Here is an 18873-nt window from a genome sequence, read left to right as displayed (position 1 = left end):
TTTTTTTCAATCAAGATGTTTGACCAATTTATGTACATTTCGATTATTCTCAAGACGAGACTTCTACAGTAATTCACTGTTGGTCCGTCATAGCTCCTACTTAATCGCGGATATTTAAAGGGAAATCACCACTCACGATTGGGATACAGCCTGATTAAATCCAATATGTAGTTATAACATGTTTTATGTGTATAGTTGATTCAAGGAGATGACCACAAGAATGTGAACACGTTTTATTTTCCAATCATTCATATAAATTATAAAAATAATAGTAGTAGTATAAAGAAACATATTACAAATAAGGTGCACATGAAAATAATAGATTTATCTTTAAATAACATCGAAATCATATATTGATCTGATAATATTATAACCCATACGAATCGTGAAGTACCAAATTATTTATTTTATTTTCAACCATCAATAAATGTTCACATTGGTATTATGACTAAAGGAATTAGTATGCTCATATAAGATGATTTATACTTTAAATAAATTGAAGAAATAAAATAAATAAATAAATTTATGATACAATTCTTTTTTATATATTCAAATTATTTATATAATTATTAAATTGTATTGATAAAAAAATTATATTACAATAAAGCTTATATATATATATATTTTTTAATTAATAGGACAAGCTTATAAAAATACTATACAACCTACGTAACCCTAACTAACTAGATGTTGTCGTCTTCTTCTAGCCTAGATTGCCCTCGATTTTTCTTTTATTACGGAAGAATCAACGTCTCAAGTTAGTATAATCAAGGTCATTTTGTCCTTCGAAAATCGTTGTGTCTGAAACGGTAAGAAACGGAGACCAATGAACTCAACTTTATTTTTTAATAGGTCCCATCTTGATGCTGACAATGCAGATAATGACGTCTCCTCCTACTTCATCCTTTCGTAACCTGTACGGCTAACACTTGCTCAAACGCGCGTGGAATCACGGTTTGGTGATATTTTCTGCCCACCTAACACTTTTCTTAGTGGATTGGAAGATATGTTAATTACTTAGCCCCCCTAAATGTTTATCTAATATCATGATATCCCTATATATACAAGACACACTTTCACCATTTTCTCTTGCTTTTGCCGAGAATTAAACCCATGCTTTTGTTCTTAAATTGTCATTGGCTTCTTCATGTTTAAATAATTTAGTCAAATTGATTATATTTGACTTTACCAAAAATATATAGGTTTGCCTCTGGTACTAGTAAAAGTTACTTAAAAGCATCTTATTCTATGAGCAATGCTAAGTTAACAACCGCCTCTCACAATATCTCTTACAACCTAACAGTGTCAACAGATTACGTTGTCATGTCATCTCTCACCCCACCCAAGACATCCAATCCACTACGATAGATAAACGTTGTTCCTGGAGAAGGAACGACCATCCCTTATGAGGAACGACCGTTCCTTCATAAGGAGCGATTGTTTCTTGAGGGAACATGGTTGTTCCTTTAGGAACACCGTATCTTCTGTTCTGTTTCTTCTCTTCTTATTCTTCTCTATTTTCTTTCTTCTTTTTCTCTCCTCTTTTCTTCTTAATTCTTATTCTTCCTCTCTTCTTCTTCTTCTTCTTCTTCTTCTCCTCCCCTTCTTTTGAGAAACAGAAAATGATCATACCTTTATAAGAAACGGCTATTCCTATGAAGAAACAATCGTTTCTTTGGTCTAGTCAAAATCATTTTCCGTTGGTGGAGCTACTGTGACAGTGACAGGACAGGTACCACTCGGCGTTGTGAAGAGGAGTTGTTGGCGTAGCTTTATTAAAATCGGTTTATAACTGGTTGACTATAATAAAAAAATTTTAATAGAAAGAAAGTCTCAAGATTATCTAAAAATTATGGAGATGTTCTTCATTTTAAAGAAACATCATATATATATAGTAAATTTCTAGTATGAATGTCTTTTAATTTTTTTACCTGTGCCAAATGGTTAGCAACTAGTCTCTTGCCCACCCTCGGGTAGCTCAACTGAAGGACAATCGTTGGGATGTGTGGTTAGACGCACTATCCTATATTTGAATCCCTATGACTCCCTAAATTTAAGTAGGTAATCATGGCGATGAGATTTTTTGTTAATCATAGAGATTAGTCGAAGATGCATGCAAACATGCCCGAATACAAATATAATTATAAAAAAAAAACAGTCTTTTGCTTCAAAAAATGTAAAATGAAAACCGGAGGCTAGCTACTCACATTTATTTCATATGTTAAAAACTTTAAAATATCTGCACATCAAAACTAATCATACGGAAATTTTGACTCAAATTTAATATGTTGTCGATATTTTTTACGGTATGGATATCCATAGTAAATTTATAGCATGAAATAGTTTATGTTCAATGAAAGAAGTAATCAATCCAATATATTCATTAACATTATACAATAAATTAGGAATACTTATTTTTTAAGACAAGGGTACAAAACTTATAGGGGTGTCAGATATATATTCCAAAACTTATAGGGGTTACTTAATTCGTGGAAAATAAAAAATAAAAAATATGTGAAAGTAGAGTGGAACTAGCGCGTGGGTGGTTGGATGATAAATAGCTTATAAAGTAATGGAATCTTTCTTTGAAGGTTCCCTCACTGGCCCCTGGTCTCTTTCTCAAATATAAAGGCCGCCCAATTTTCTTGTTCCAGTTCAATCTACCACCAGAGATAATGGAGTCTTCCTCTTGGCCTGATCATCTTCCTTCAGATCGACGGAGAGCCATTGATGAGCTCGTTAAAGGTCGAGATCTCACCCTTAAGCTTCGCGATCTCGTTCATAGTAACAACAACGACAATAATAATACTAATGCTGCAATCTCATCACTCAATCAAGATCTTGTTCTCAACATACTCAAGTCTTTCACCAACTGTCTCTCCATTTTGAAGAGAAGTTATGGTGAGTCTGATGAAGTCTCTCAAGTTCCAACTGATCCTACCCACTTCACCTGGGACGCTGATGTTGCTGTCAAGTCTGAGGATTCAGAGGGAAGTAGTAAAACTACTTCAACAATCAAAGATCGGAGAGGATGCTACAAGAGAAGGTAATAATAATAATAATAATAATTCTACCTTTTTTATAAATAAAAAAAAAAAGTCTTTTAAGGTTAGTTTAGATAAAGGGTTGTTTTTGAAACTTTTTAGATTAGTATTTTGAGTGATTAACCAATAATGTTTAGTGAAAATGTATTTATTAATAGTTTTTTAGGGTTAGTTTAGTGATGTTCAAGAGAGAAAGAGATGTTTTTGGAACTTTTTAGATTAATATTTTGAGTGATTAATTAACCATTGATTAATGAAGATATATAAATATATTATGCTTTTGATTAATTGTTTAATTCAGGAGTGTTTAATTACTAATCTTAACACTAATTAATTGAGGTTCCTTTTGGAATTCACTTGAATTAATCACTATATTATTTCCCATTTCTTGATTGCAGAAAGTGTTCTGATTCGATTACCAAAGAGACCTCTACCCTGACGGACGATGGCCATGCCTGGAGAAAATATGGACAGAAAGTGATTCTCAATGCCAAATACCCAAGGTATGATATCAAAATTCAGTCAGAAAAGATTATTTGAAATAATCTAGCTAGATCTTTAACCTAATTTTAAGTTTTGATCCATTTTCTGTGTGCAGGAACTATTTTAGGTGCACCCACAAGCATGACCAAGGTTGCCAGGCCACAAAGCAAGTCCAACAAATTGAAGAGAATCCTCCATTGTACCGTTCAATATATTATGGTCATCATACATGCAAGAATTTGCTCAAGGCTTCTCAGCTTCTTTTGGATTCTACTTCAAAGGATCAATCTTCGATGATCAGCTTTGGTAATATCCCCATCGCAGATAAACAAAACCACCCATTTTTCTCTTCCTTTTCCTCATCTGTGAAACAGGAATACAGGGATGAGTTACCACCTAGTGATCATCATAATGACCCCTCATCTTCGTCCGATCATCATTATCTCTTGCCACCTCATGATGATCAACTTACAACATTGTTGTCATCGGATCATGGGGAGGTGATTTCTGGGGGTAATTCTTCATGTTCAAGTTTGGACATGGAAGTCATGGCGGTGGAATCTGTCAACTTTGAAGATGATATTTTGCAATATGTCTTTTAATCTATATGCCCAGTTCCCTTGTAATATGTTCTTGTAGGAAAAACTTTATTAAATTTGCTCTAGCTTCTTTTTATAAGACTCATAGTTTCTTCTGTAACTCCCCTCCTAATGTATAATATGAAAAATTTTAGCTTCTCCATTACTGTATCAGTACTGCTTTAGTGTCTCAACATGGAGAAAATGAATCCTAGCCTTTTTTTTAAGATAAGGTTATGATAAAGTCATGTATAGTGTGCATTAAAGAACTCCTTGCTTGCTAAGTAATTATGTTGAACACTTTAGGAATAAAAGTTGCTGACGGTTAAGGTAGTCTTCTAGCATGGACCAAAAAACAGTATTTGAACAGGCTCTACCAGCTTGACGGTTCGTTTGAGACTCTTGGATATATTACTCAAGAGGTCTTAAGTTCGAATCTTCACGACTATTAATAAGGGGTAATCACTTGAGACTTATCTAGTCGTTAACTTCAGGGCTTTAGGGACTAGTTGAGGTGCACGCAAGCTGGTTGGACACCCTCAGATCCTTGGATACCATCTCGAAGAATCTATAACCACCAATATGATTTGGGTTAAAGATAAGAATTGGGTTAGCTAAAGTTAGACCAATTGCAGATATAGTATACAATAAGAACTGGGTACTCACTGGAGGCTTATCTGGTCATTAACTTCAGGGTTTCAGGGACTAGTTGAGGTGCACGCAAGCTGGTTTGATACCCTCAGATACCATCTCGAAGAATCTATAACCACCAATATAATTTGGATTAAAGATAAGAACTGGGTTAGGTAAAGTTAGACCAATTGCAGATATAGTATGCATTAAATTAACTTAGTTATATCCATGTCACAACGAAGACAGTGGCCATAGATAATTTGCAAGTTACTCAAATATTATATAACCAAGTTCAACTTTGCACTACATATGAAGTTGACATTAACCCATATTCTTGTATCTTAAACCCTAATTATTTGGCCTAATGAAACACATGTTAATTTATTTATTAATTATAGCTTGAGTAATGGACAAAACCATATCCCATATCAATTCAGAGAATCCCATCCTCTTTTGAGTCTTGTCTGTTAATTTCCTTTAGGAGAGCAAAAGATTAAACATCCTGATAAGGATCTTAATTAGGTGGCTAAAAGAAAGGATTTATAAGATGGATGATGAAAAAAATGTTGATTCTTCAAGCGTTTACGTGGGGCAAACGCTGAAGAAAAGCACACAAAAAATCTAAGAATGATCTAAATTTACCTATGAGGATGCCCCCACAGCACATGAAAACGAACAATGTCTTTGTAACTTCTTGGACGCTGCATGCTTTTGAAAGATAGAGAAAGAAGGAAGTATGCTCAAGCACAGTGAACCGATCGACCACTCACTTTCAAATCATCAATCAACTTTATAAAGTTTATTCACTTGGAAAATTTTGGCCCTCTTGAACGTGAGATCAGCAAGGATTCAAACATCCATTTACGCCTTCCCATGATCTTCTTTCCACATTCAAAATTCAATGTTTCAACCCTCGTGGATTGAGATAAATGGGGTCCTCTTTCTTTTTTGCAGAGGACAAGACCATGTAAATACAAAGCTATAACCTGTCAAATTTTATGATTGCTCCATGTCCCTCGATCAACTTTTGTTTTGGGTAATCTTGTTTGTTCATACTTTGTGGAAATTTGATCAGTACCTTTCAGTCAACACCAATCTTTTTCTTTTATAATCTATCCATGAACCAATGTATAAGGAAACTTACAGAGACAATTCATAAAATTTATTCCATTTAAATTTCACTCTTTTGATTACTCCTCTTTGGATTCATTCAGCTTTCTTAATTAACATATATAATATTCGAGTTTGGTGGTTGTTGAGCAATTTGTACTGCCCCCAACTTTCAATTATTTTATCTCATGTTGGTTTTAAGTACAATTCTCTGTCAGGTCATTTCTGCAGGTTGTTTAACTGGTTATATTTTGCAAGACACTGATTATAAAAATCATGCCAAAACAAAACGACAGTTTGAGGTTTATCTTCCTGTAATAAGTTTGGTAGAAGTTAACACACACACAAAGAACATCAATTGGTTGAATAAACACCAATTAACTTTCTCTTCCTATAATATTACATGTTTTATGTATATACATGGTTGGCTTATGTTCCTGGTAATACTGACACCTTATGAGGATTGAGTAATTAACAAGGTGGGCGGCTTCATTCTTAGTTGTCATTATCATATCCAATTACTGTTTGACCATAGCCCCATACAAGCTTCTGCCGAAGCATCCAAGTATGCCATCCATCCTCGGTTTTAGAGATAGCAATGGAGCTGATATTTTTTAGTACCTGGCCTAACCCATCTCGAAAAGGTCGGGTTTTACCAGATGTTCGTGGGTTTGAGCTTGCGTCTGGGCCTGATTTTAAGGCCCGACCTTGGGTACGGGCCGAGTTTGGGTATATTTTCGGGTCCGACCCGATAATTTTAGTATTAATTATACTAAATTATCCTTATACTATATATTTAATTATAAGATTATCCTACATATATATATACTCATTTTTCCCAAACCCTAAATGGATGGATGGATACACTTTGTGGAAAGTTATTTATATATTTGTGAGTATTAAAAAATAAATTAATATTTAAAAATTGTTTCTAGAATTAAAAATATAAAAAAAAATTGAAATTTATTAATATTTAAAAATTCACATTATAAAAATGAGTGGGCTTCGGCCGGGCCTAAGGTTACAAAAAACCCGTCGGGCCGGGCTTGGACTTTACCTATCATACTCATGATGGGCCCGGGCCGAGCTTGGGCCTTTGTCATGAGGTCAGGCTTGGGTCTGGGCCAAGGGGTACCCGATCTCGGCCCAACCCATTGCCATCACTACTCGATTTAGAGCCATCTAAAGCCTACCTGACTAATTGGTTTTATTTGTTCTGAGCATGTGCACTCTTGTCGAGCGCTTGTGCCCGTTTTCTCTTTTCTGTTTGGTTTGAGCTTGCGAGCTCTGTTAGGGTGCTTGTGCCCATCCTTCCCCTCGGTTTAGAGCCTGCAATGCTCCCTTTTAGGCGTTTGTTTCTATCCTTTTGTCCAAAAAGATGGACACATTTGTTCTTATCTTCTTTAGACTTCTTTTGAAGGTATACCCCTAGTTTCTGTATGTTTTTTTTTTTTTATCATTCATACCATATAAATTATGGACATGGACAATCTACATACTAATGAATTGGGTTAGTAACCTCACTCAAAACTTTTTTTTTAAACTCTTGGATTCATCCCTGATTATAGATCAATGTTCTAACAAAAAAACTTGTTAATCGAGTCTAAACTCATGAATTTTATTTCATCTAATAAAAAAACAACTGACTTAGCTTAATAATATACATGGATTCTAGATCTTAATCTCTGAAAGTATTGTTATATCTGGTTTCATCTTTCAAGTGAGACTAAGCTTCATTTACTGAGAACTTGCCAACAAAATCACGAACATAAAGCCCCCAAACCAGAGCCACAGAGCACAAGGCCACCGGCAAAGGACCAAACATCCACAGCAACAAAGGAAAGCACATGCACAGAATCCGATTTCCAATGAAAGCCATCATGAAACCCTGCTCAAACACCATCTGTGTGTATGCAGGAAACGAGAACTCCTCAGGAGCGCTCACCAAAAAGTTAGCATCAATCAACTGCCCGAGTCCCAAGGCGCTGCAAAAGAAGCTAGCCAACAGAAAGAAAGACGTCGAGCCAAACTTTAGAGCAAAAATTCTCCCACCATTACCCGATTCTGGCTCCAAAATTACACTCTGGAAAATCCTGCTTGCGTTGTAGGTGTTGTTCGTTAGCGCTGCCAATGCTAACTCCACCAGAATCGCTATTGTTGCAGCTATAGTTGTCGTCAATAGTGTGTTTCTCAAGCTTTGAACCGCCAACATCGCCTTCTTATCATCACCCTAATCATCAAAATCTCATTAGCATCAGGGTTAAGATGAACATAAGTAATCTATGGATTAACGATTAATTACCTCTTTCATGTTCATAAACCATTCTTTTCTTCTCAATGCTTCGATTCCGATCGTGATACGGGAGGGCTTGATCTTGAAATAACACCACAGATTTACATGGTAACCCACTATAAGGAAGAGGCTCAAGGGGACTAAAACACTATCCAAAAGAAGGATAACGGCCATCGTTGAGCAAAAATCAAGCGAGGATTTTTTAACAAAAAACAAGTCTATTTAATCACAAATGCCAACCGGGTTTGATCTTAAAGTGGAGGAATTCTGTTGAATCATGCTCATATACGCAATATAAAAGCAACTTCGTTTCTAAATTATTGGCCATTAGTGCGCTCTGTAAAGTAGTGGATTAGAAATAATGGACATTAGGATGATTTAGTGGGAATTGTGGGAATGGGAACAATAAAGAGACGATGGCAACTTTTTCATCAAAATGATAATATTTTGAGCCAATAATGCCATATTTTTGTTTATTTAATTACTGTTCTTCTTAATTTCCTTTTTTATTTGCTAAACTTTATTTAAAGGTGACACTGAGGTTCCTAACATATATAGATATCTTACACACAGGTACACAATTATTTAAGCAAAGTACTAAATTCTCGGGATCCGTTAAACACTGTACTCGGGATCAATTGATTATCTTATAATCCAATGATCAAAGTAAGCCACAAATATGACGGTGATAACTTTGTGTGACTCAAACACAAAAGGGTGTGTTTGGTTTAATATTTCTATCCTTATTCCCAATCATTTTTTCAAAATATCTGTTTGTTTAATTATTTAGGAAATACTATTAGATTTTTTTAATTATTTTTAGATCTCTTAAGTTTATTAATTTCATTAAATACCCACAGAAAAAAAAGTTTGAAAATTAACAAAAACACCCCCACCCACCTATAGTTGCCAGATTCTAGCAACCACTATCAGTGGTAGCCTGAATCTGTCACAACGGCCTACAAATGACCGGAACTTGCCAATAATTCGTTGATCGACCATATCTTTGACCGTCGCTGAAGGCAAGATCTAGCCTTTTGCGGCCGTTGACGGCCAGATCGACGCACTTCCGACCAGATCCAACTGGTTTGCATCATAACGCCAAATTCTGACCAGATTCCGACGGTGGTGGCCGGAATCTGGCACTATGGGTGGGTGGGGGTGTTTTTGCCATTTTATAAATTTTTTATATACTGGGGTGTTTAGTTAAATTAGCAAATTTAGGAGGTTTTTTTTGTACATTTTTAAATTTTACCTCGTAATAGTCACCATACTCAACTATCCAATACTATCTCCAAAATCCTATCTAAAATAATAATATCCAATACTATCTCCAAAATCCTATCTAAAATAATAAACCAAACGCACCTAAAACCTTTTAGTAACCTAATGTCTTGTCATCCGGCTATAAGCCAAGTAGTTTAAACTTATTATTTTGTTTTTGAATTATATCCTAATTTCTTAAAAAAAAATATATTTTTTATTTACCTTTATAAGATGTATAATTGAAACGCATATTGGCCGCTGTTATGGAAAAATACTACTTAATAATGGTCAAAAGCTCTCTTATTAAAACTTTATTTTAGAGAAGAATAAAACGGGCCCTATTTTGTTTTTGTGAAGCCCATTTGAGATGGAAATGGGCCAAATTGAGCCCAATATTGTCGGCCCAGTAAAAGGGATTCCGTTATAACGTCACTATTACAGAACCTGGCGAGGAGTAATTGAGTAATTGGTGATCGGCTAAACTAAAGTGGAAAATGAGCAACTTTACCAAAATTATTTTTGGGAGTGGCAAAGAAGAAGATGATCCGAGTGGGGTTTTACTTTTATTATTATTATCTTTTAGGGTTTTTAATTTTGTGTTTTTGTAATTCAGTCAGAAATGTTATTGGGTCGATTCACTAGTACAGAAATGAAGCTTTTATTGCACAATCAAATGCTTTCTTCTTTCATGGCGGCAGTGAAGGCCTTTACGCTTCCAAAGTTGTTGATTCCTCTTCTTCATCTTCTTCTCCTGATAAGCCTGTCAAGGGCAAGTCCTTTCTTAGGTACATCTTAATTCTTGTTTTCATGATTTTGTTTGAAATGAATTTGTTCCCTTTTTTTTTTTTTTTTTTTTGAATTTTGATTATTTTGGGTGTTGTAACAAGTAATGATGTATGTTTAGTATGGTTCTACGAAAGTTTGGTGAGTTTTAGAGTTGTTTGATGGATATGTAGATTTGATTAGCTTCAATTGGTGGGGTGATATGAGCTAATTGAGTGAGAGGGTTTTGATTGTGGTGGATGAATTTGTTTCGTTTCTGGAGGGTTTTAAGCTTATGCATATGGAATTTCAGGTTTGAAACTGTTACATTTGTGAGGCCGAGGGAGTCTGCTAGGAAGAAGAATGAGATGCAGCAGAAAACTGGATTGGTGGAGGCTATCATACTTGAGGTTAAAGATAGGGAAAGAATTGGAGGTTCATTTCTAAAATTGGATACCATATGTTGCATGAAGAATCTTTCTAGGGATGGGTATTGCAATATTGGAGAGGTTATTATTCACAAAAATCTGGACAACCCCGACTGGCCTAAACGCGTACAAACTTTCTTTGAGGGAACCAACGAAGAAGCTCAAATGTCTCCTGATGATATTGTTTATATAGATAGAACTGGAATGTACTACCTCTATTTTATGTTTTGTGATCCAGAACTCAAGGGTACTTTGGTTAAAGGAAAAAGTGTGTGGAAGAACCCAGATGGTTATTTACCAGGAAAGATGGCTCCTTTGATGACATTCTTTGGCATAATGTCTTTGGCTTACTTGGTGCTTGGCCTAGCATGGTTTTTTAGTTTTGTCCAATTCTGGAAGAATATTATGCAGTTGCACTATTACATCACCGTGGTTATTGCTCTTGGAATGTGTGAAATGTCTTTCTGGTACTTTGATTATGCCAATTTTAATTCAACTGGGAGCAGACCCATGGGGGTTACATTGTGGGCCGCATCGTTTACTTCTGTTAAGAAGACTCTGTCTCGCCTTCTTCTGCTTGTGGTCTCTATGGGCTATGGTGTTGTCAAGCCAACCCTTGGTGGTTTAACCTCGAGAGTTGTTCTTCTTGGTTTGGTATATCTTGTTGCATCAGAGGCCCTTGAGCTCTTTGAAAATTTGGGAAACATCAATGACTTTTCTGGAAAAGCAAAGTTATTTTTGGTGCTGCCTGTTACCTTTCTGGATTCCTGCTTTATTCTGTGGATCTTCTCATCACTCTCCAAAACTTTGGAGAAACTTCAGGTAATCTTCTGATTCTGCCATTCTTGCCATTTCCAAAAGTTTATGTTAACATGTCTCTTAAAATGGTAAGTTAGCAGTAATTATTTACCATTCAAAGAAGTGAAGGTAATTTGGTGACCAAAATGATTTCTTTAGATGATGAGTAATAAATGCTAATTTACCGTTTCAAGTCTCTTAACATATGCCCTAGAACGATATACATCCACAATTGCTCATTTATCTTTTGTTTTCCATCTCTGTATTTCCATTTTTTTTTTCTGTGTATTTGGGTGCAGATGAGGAGAAACATGGCTAAATTGGAGCTGTACAGAAAGTTTACCAATTCTCTTGCCGTGTGTGTGCTACTCTCTATAGCTTGGATTGGATTTGAGGTAACTGGGTGTTGTTGCAATTTAAAAACTCTGTAGTGCTTTGTGGTGTACGAAGTTTCTGAAGTATTTCCACTTGTACATTTGTCTCAAACAACACTGCTAATTGAAGCTTATCTACCTTCCTTGGCAGCTATATTTCAGTGCAACTGATCCGTTAAATGAGCTGTGGCAATTTGCCTGGATCATTCCAGCTTTCTGGAATTTCCTTTCATACACTCTTTTGATGGTGATATGTGCCCTTTGGGCTCCTTCACGTAACCCTACTAGGTACTTGCTTTGACTTGACTCCTTGTTCTTTGGTGTTTTAATTGCTTCATTCTCATTCTGGTTAGTGATGTTTCCACTTTTCCTTCCACACTTGGGCTGTCTTTTCTGCAACTTTTTTAATTTATTACATACTTTTTGAATCTAAGCTATCACTAACCTGACAAATGGTTGTTATGGTTAGAAATATTATTTAGTTTCTTGATTTGGCAGATAGAGTCAACTCATGGTATGATGATGGGATAATTCTTCTTTTTTTATTATATATATATATATATTTTTTTTTTTTTCCTTAAATTTGAAGCAATTGTATTATGATGGAGCCTTTGCTGAAAATAGCATATTAAAGTATGTATATTAAGTCATTTTTCTGTGTGGACGTTATAACTTTTTTGAAGTGCGGATGAAGGGCAGATGACCAGTATTGTTTAACACAGTGAAAAATCAAAAGTTATTGACTAGTCGCCAACCCTGCCCTTTAAAATTTATGACATCTTGTGGTTTATGTGAAGTGTGATTCAATTTGCCTGAGATAGCTTAACATGCGACATACTTATATTTTTGTGTTCCTGGTATTGATGAAAGATGAGTAATGTATTACTGCTAATTTGGTGTGGATTCGTAGCTATGCTTACTCAGAGGAGATGGGAGAGGACTTTGATGAGGAGGGTGTCGCGCTGCTGGCACCGGGATAAAAACTGGAGATATGAGAACTAGGGCGGATCATGTGTTGGCCTTGGAGAAGACGTTGAGGAGTATAAGCGGGAATAGATTGATATTTCCATTTCTCTGTTTGCACATCCTGGAATTTGTCTGTAAATCTTGCCACTCAATGAAGGTTGCATGTACAAAAGCAAGTGTGAATGTTATGTACAATGAATTGAAAGAACAAAGAAAGGAGTTAAATATCAGTTTTAAGTTTTATAGCTGAACTTTTATCTTCTGAGAATTACAAATTTAGGCACTAAACAGAGTTTTTTTTTCTTTATCTTTGTGCTCCTATCATAATTTATTATTATATATGTGCTTGTGCTTTCTTGCTCATATAATTGTAGATGAGTTTAGCAGTGACATAATCAGGATTTTTAGTCGGCCGGGTCAAAATATCAACCAGAAACAAAGTCCTAAATCTTATAACTTAGCCTTTCACACAATTTATACAAACCCAATAAAATTCAACTTATAAACCCATCAAATCCAGCTCAACATTCAAGTAGATAATCAATATTTCAAAATTAAATCAAGTCCTCAAATCTCTACAACATAGGGTCGTTGTTTTAAAACCTGGACCGGAGGGTAATCTGTTTTGTTGCCTGGGTCATGGGTCAAACAGTCCAATCGGTTGGACCGACTAGTTGAATCGATGACGTTAGCGACAATTTTATTTTTAAAAAATTACATATTAATCTCTTAAATTTTAATATATTACAAAATTCCTCTAAAAAGGTTTAATTAGTCCCTAAAATTTTTATTTAGTTTAAAAATACCCCAAAAAATTACCAATTAATCCCTAAACTTTTGATATATCTCCAAAACACCCCTATAAAATTATAATTAACCCTTATAATTTTAAAATATTACAAAAACCCCCTAAGACCTGGACCGGACATGGACTGGAGAAGCTTCTGGGTCCCGGTCCGGTCCAGTTTTTAAAACAGAGCTTAAGGTTACTAAAATTTATCGAATTCAACTTAAAACAACAACTAATTAACTCATACTTCAACATAAACAAGATTAAATCAAAACGTATATTAAAATCTAGGAATTTAATCTTCTAATTTTAAACTCATTTATTAAACTCAACAAAAACTCATTGTCCATGATCTTTTATCAATTAACAAAGATAAAAGAAAAGAATTTTAAGTCAAAAAATAAAAAATAAAAAATGAGCATCATGTTATCTTATAAACCAAAGGAGTTGCTTTTCTTGACCGTCTAACAAAAGGAAAAAGATAATAAGAGAGATAATGATAAGAGATGAAGTAGACAGAAACGTAAAAAAAAGTGTTAATTAATAATTCATTTTTATAGGTCAACATGAATTTAAGTTGGGTGAAAATTATAAAATTCCATAAAACTAAAAACTTTTTTTAATTTTTTTTTTTTTAAATTTAGTGGAACTGTTGTATGTGTTAGTATCATGTTAATTATAGAAAAGTGATTTCAATATCATACGTCTAAGATGATATTAAATAACAATAAAGAAGAGCATATTTGACACCTTTATAGAGATATAGACTTGAACAGTCAAATAACAATTTCGACTAAACATGAATAATCGTTCTTATAGATGACGATCGTCCTTAGGGATTAACGATTATTCATTATAAGAAATTATTTCTATGAATGAACGTGTTGTAAGATTAGGTTGTAGGCATAATATTACTCATGATTGAAACGTTTTCTCAATTTTTTCTTTGACAATTTAGTCATCCGCATAACGATTTGTCATAGGCCCAATATAGCCACATAGTAAGATATGAGTGTCAATTGAATCCACTGAAAGTTTTGAAAAAAAAAAAAAAAATTTATTTATATGGTATTTACAATTTTGACCTATTAAATTCATATGTACGTTGACCCTACCAAATGATTAATTACATTTTTTTAACTTTCTCTCTCCCTTCATTCCTCTCTTTTTCTATGCTACTTTTTCTTATTTGGTTGGATTATTCAAAAAAAAAAAAAAAATTATTTAGGGTTACAAGGTAGCATGATGGTTTTTTTTTTTGTTTTTTAAAAATATTTTTTGTCTTTCTAAATGTTAAAAGATCACGAGCTATAGCTTTTATTGAGTTAATAAATAGGTTGAAATTGGAAGATAATTCTAGATTTGATGTGGGTCTGATTTAATCTTATTTATGTTGAGAATGAGTTAATAGTTGTTGTTTTAAGTTGGGTTTGATAAATTTTAGTTAGTTATGAATTAATTTTGAGTGGTTTTAAAAAATTAATGAAACGTTAAGTTACAGAGATTTGGGATTGATTAATTTAGATTTAGGTTAATTGTTTGATATTTAAAGTTAGATTAGATAAGTTTTTAGGGGTTTATGACTTGAATTTTATCGAGTTAATAGAAATTGTTTGAAAAGTTAAGTTATAAGATTTGGGGCTCGGTTTATAGTTGATGATTTGATAAATTAAGTTATAATTGTTGCGGGAAATGTACCGGTGGCAGTGGGGATTATAGTAGTAGGGAGGTGAAGGAGAATGTACTAGTGGTGGTGGGTTTGTAATAGTATGAGGTGGGTGGGGGATGTACGGGTGGTGGTGGAGATTGAACCCACTCACTAGAAATCTTGACTACTTTTGCCTATAATTCAATAGAATAAGTAAGTCATAAATGTGATAGATGACCCTTTATGTGACTTAAACACAAGATTTTTGAGTAATCCAGAGTCTTATCATTTGGCACGGTTTAACCCATTAATTATATACGTGTAAAACCATTATTTTATTTTGAATATATCCTAATTTCTTTTTTTTTAAATATATCCTTTATAAGATGTATAATTGAAACGCACATTGACCGTTGTTGAAAAATACTACTCAATAATGGTCAAAAGCTCTCTTAAAACTTTATGTTAGAGAAGAATAAAACGGGCCCTATTTTGTTTAGTAAAGCCATTTGATGGAAAGGGCCAAATTGAGCCCATATTATCGGCCCAGTAAAAGGGATTCCGTTATAAAGTCACTATTATTACAGACTGGCGAGGAGTAATAACTTGGTGACGGATAAAACTAAAGTGGAAAGTCAGCAACTTTACCAAAATTATTTTGGGAGTGGCAAAGAGGAAGATGATCCGAGTGGGGTTTTACTTTAATTATTATATCTTTTAGGGTTTTTTATTTTGTGTTTTTGTAATCAGTCAGAATGTTAATGGGTCGATTACGGTACAGAAATGAAGCTTTTATTGCACAATCAAATGCTTTTCTTCATGGGGGCAGTGAAGGCCTTTACGCTTCCAAAGTGTTGATGCCCTTCTTCATCTTCTTCCTGATAAGCCTGTCAAGGGAAGTCCTTATTAGGTACATTTTAATTCTTATTTTCATGAATTTGTTTGCCTTTGTTTTTTTTTTTTTTTTTTTTTTTTAAATTTGATTATTTTGGGTGTTGTGAACAAGTAATGATGTATGTTTAGTATGGTTCTACGAAAGTTTGGGGGGTTTTAGAGTTTTTTGAGAATCATTAGATTTGATTGCTTCAATTGGTGGGGTATATTAGCTTCAATGGTGTGGTCATAGAGCTAATTGAATGAGAGGGTTTTGATGTGGTGGATGATTTGTTTCGTTTCTGGAGGGTTTTAAGCTTTTATGCATATGGAATTTCAGGTTTGAAACTGTTACATTTGTGAGGCCGAAGGAGTCTGCTAGGAAGAAGAATGAGATGCAGCAGAAAACTGGATTGGTGGAGGCTATCATACTTGAGGTTAAAGATAGGGAAGAATTGGAGGTTCATTTCTAAAATTGGATACCATATGTTGCATGAAGAATCTTTCTAGGGATGGGTATTGCAATATTGGAGAGGTTATTATTCACAAAAATCGGACAACCCGACTGGCCTAAACGGTACAAAATTTCTTTGAGGGAACCAACGAAGAAGCTCAAATGTTCGTGATGATATTGTTATATAGATAGAACTGGAATGTACTACCTCTATTTTATGTTTTTGATTCCAGAACTCAAGGGTACTTTGGTTAAAGGAAAAAGTGTGTGGGAAGAACCCAGATGGTTATTTACCGGAAGAGGGCTCTTTGATGACATTCTTTGGCATAATGTCTTTGGCTTACTTGGTGCTTGGTAGCATGGTTTGTAAGGTTTGTCCAATTCTGGAAGAATATTATGCAGTTGCACTATTACATCACGTGGTGATGCTCTTGGAAGTGTGAAATGTTTCTGGTACTTTGATTATGCCAATTTTAATTCAACTGGGAGCAGACCCATGGGGGTTACATTGTGGGCCGCATCGTACTTCTGTTAAGAAGACTCTGTCTCGCCTTCTTCTGCTTGTGGCTCTATGGGCTATGGTGTTGTCAAGCCAAACTTGGTGGTTTAACCTAGGAGTTGTCTTCTTGGTTTGGTATACTTGTTGCATCAGAGGCCCTTGAGCTCTTTGAAAATTTGGGAAACATCAATGACTTTTCCGGAAAAGCAAAGTTATTTTGGTGCTGCCTGTCACCTTTCTGGATTCCTGCTTTATTCTGTGGATCTTTCATCACTCTCCAAAACTTTGGAGAAACTTCAGGTAATCTTCTGATTCTGCCATTCTTGCCATTTCCAAAAGTTTATGTTAACATGTCTCTTAAAATGGTAAGTTAGCAGTAATTATTTACCATTCAAGAAGTGAAGGTAATTTGGTGACCAAAAAGATTTCTTTTGATGATGAGTAATAATGCTAATTTACCGTTTCAAGTCTTAACATATGCCTAGAACGATATACATCCACAATTGCTCATTTATCTTTTGTTTTCCATCTCTGTATTTCCATTTTTTTTCTGTGGATTTGGGTGCAGATGAGGAGAAACATGGCTAAATTGGAGTGTACAGAAAGTTTACCAATTCTCTTGCCGTGTGTGTGCACTCTCTATAGCTTGGATTGGATTTGAGGTAACTGGGTGTTGTTGCAAATAAAACTCTGTAGTGCTTTGTGGTGTACGAAGTTTCTGAAGTATTTCCACTTGTACATTTGTCTCAAACAACACTGCTAATTGAAGCTATTCTACCTTCCTTGGCAGCTATATTTCAATGCAAATGATCCATTAAATGAGCTGTGGCAATTTGCCTGGATCATTCCAGCTTTCTGGAATTTGCTTGCATACACTCTTTTGATGGTGATATGTGCCCTTTGGGCTCCTTCACGTAAACCTAATAGGTACTTGCTTGACTTGACCCTTGTCTTTGGTGTTTTAATTGCTCCTCTCATTCTGGTTAGTGATGTTTCCACTTTTCCTTCCACCATTGGGCTGTCTTTTCTGCAACTTTTTAATTTATACATACTTTTGAATCTAAGCTATCACTAACCTGACAAATGGTGGTTATGGGTTAGAATTACTAATTTCTTGATTTGGCAGTGTAGTTAACTCATAGTATGATGATGGGATAATTCTTGTCTTTTTTTTTTTTTTAATTATATATTTTATTATTCCTTAAATTTAAAGTCTTGTTTATGATGGAGCCTTTGCTGAAAAAAGCATATTAAAGCATGTATAGGTCATTTTTCTGTGTGGATGTTATAACATTTTTGTAGTGCGGATGAAGGGCAGATGACTGGTATCGTTTAACAAAGTGAAAAATCAAAGTTATTGACTAGCCACCAACCCTTGTCGCCCTTTAAAATTTATGACATTGTGGTTTATGGGAAGTGTGATTCAATCTGTCTGAGATAGCTTAACATGCCGATACTTATATTTTGTGTTCCTCGTATTGGTGAAAGATGAAAAAGTAATTTCATACAATGTATTACTGATTTGGTGCGGATTCGTAGATATGCTTACTCAGAGGAGATGGGAGAGGACTTTGATGAGGAGGGTGTCGCGCTGACTGGCACCGGGATAAAATCTGGAGAGATGCAAACTAGGCGGATCATGTGTATGGCCTGGGGAAGATGTTGAGGAGGATAAGCGGAATAGATTGATATTTCCATTTCTCTGTACTGGATCACTGTCAAAAGTCAGTTGCACATCCTGGCTTTGTCTGTAAATCTTTCACTCAATGAAGGTTGCATGTACAAAAAAGCGTGTGAATTCAATGTACAATGAATTGAAAGAACAAAGAAAGGGGTTAAATATCAGTTTTAAGTTTATAGCTGAACTTTTATCT

The 18873-nt window shown here is 34.8% G+C and overlaps 3 protein-coding genes and 1 pseudogene across 3 annotated transcripts; 3 read left to right on the top strand and 1 right to left on the bottom strand.

Moving 5' to 3' along the window:
- Positions 1-2643: 2643 nt before the first annotated feature.
- LOC116124063 (WRKY DNA-binding transcription factor 70-like) lies at positions 2644-4129 on the top strand. Its single transcript, XM_031409774.1, has 3 exons — positions 2644-3046; positions 3443-3547; positions 3643-4129. The coding sequence occupies exons 1-3, from the start codon at positions 2676-2678 to the stop codon at positions 4127-4129; spliced, it is 963 nt and encodes a 320-aa protein (XP_031265634.1). The 5' UTR covers positions 2644-2675.
- A 3424-nt stretch (positions 4130-7553) lies between these two features.
- On the bottom strand, positions 7554-8352 carry LOC116124078. Its single transcript, XM_031409787.1, has 2 exons — positions 8151-8352; positions 7554-8078 (listed from the first exon to the last, which is right to left on the bottom strand). The coding sequence occupies exons 1-2, from the start codon at positions 8313-8315 to the stop codon at positions 7575-7577; spliced, it is 669 nt and encodes a 222-aa protein (XP_031265647.1). The 5' UTR covers positions 8316-8352; the 3' UTR covers positions 7554-7574.
- Positions 8353-9963: 1611 nt separating this feature from the next.
- Positions 9964-11841, top strand: LOC116124015 (transmembrane protein 87B-like). The gene is made up of 3 exons (XM_031409730.1): positions 9964-10192; positions 10483-11419; positions 11695-11841. The coding sequence occupies exons 2-3, from the start codon at positions 10538-10540 to the stop codon at positions 11824-11826; spliced, it is 1014 nt and encodes a 337-aa protein (XP_031265590.1). The 5' UTR covers positions 9964-10192; positions 10483-10537; the 3' UTR covers positions 11827-11841.
- Positions 11842-15934: 4093 nt separating this feature from the next.
- Positions 15935-18665, top strand: LOC116124062 (annotated as a pseudogene).
- The last annotated feature ends 208 nt before the right edge of the window (positions 18666-18873 follow it).

Source organism: Pistacia vera, unplaced genomic scaffold (assembly GCF_008641045.1).
Source record: "Pistacia vera cultivar Batoury unplaced genomic scaffold, PisVer_v2 Contig147, whole genome shotgun sequence".
NCBI lineage: Eukaryota > Viridiplantae > Streptophyta > Magnoliopsida > Sapindales > Anacardiaceae > Pistacia > Pistacia vera.
This window is presented reverse-complemented; position numbering and strand designations above follow the sequence as displayed.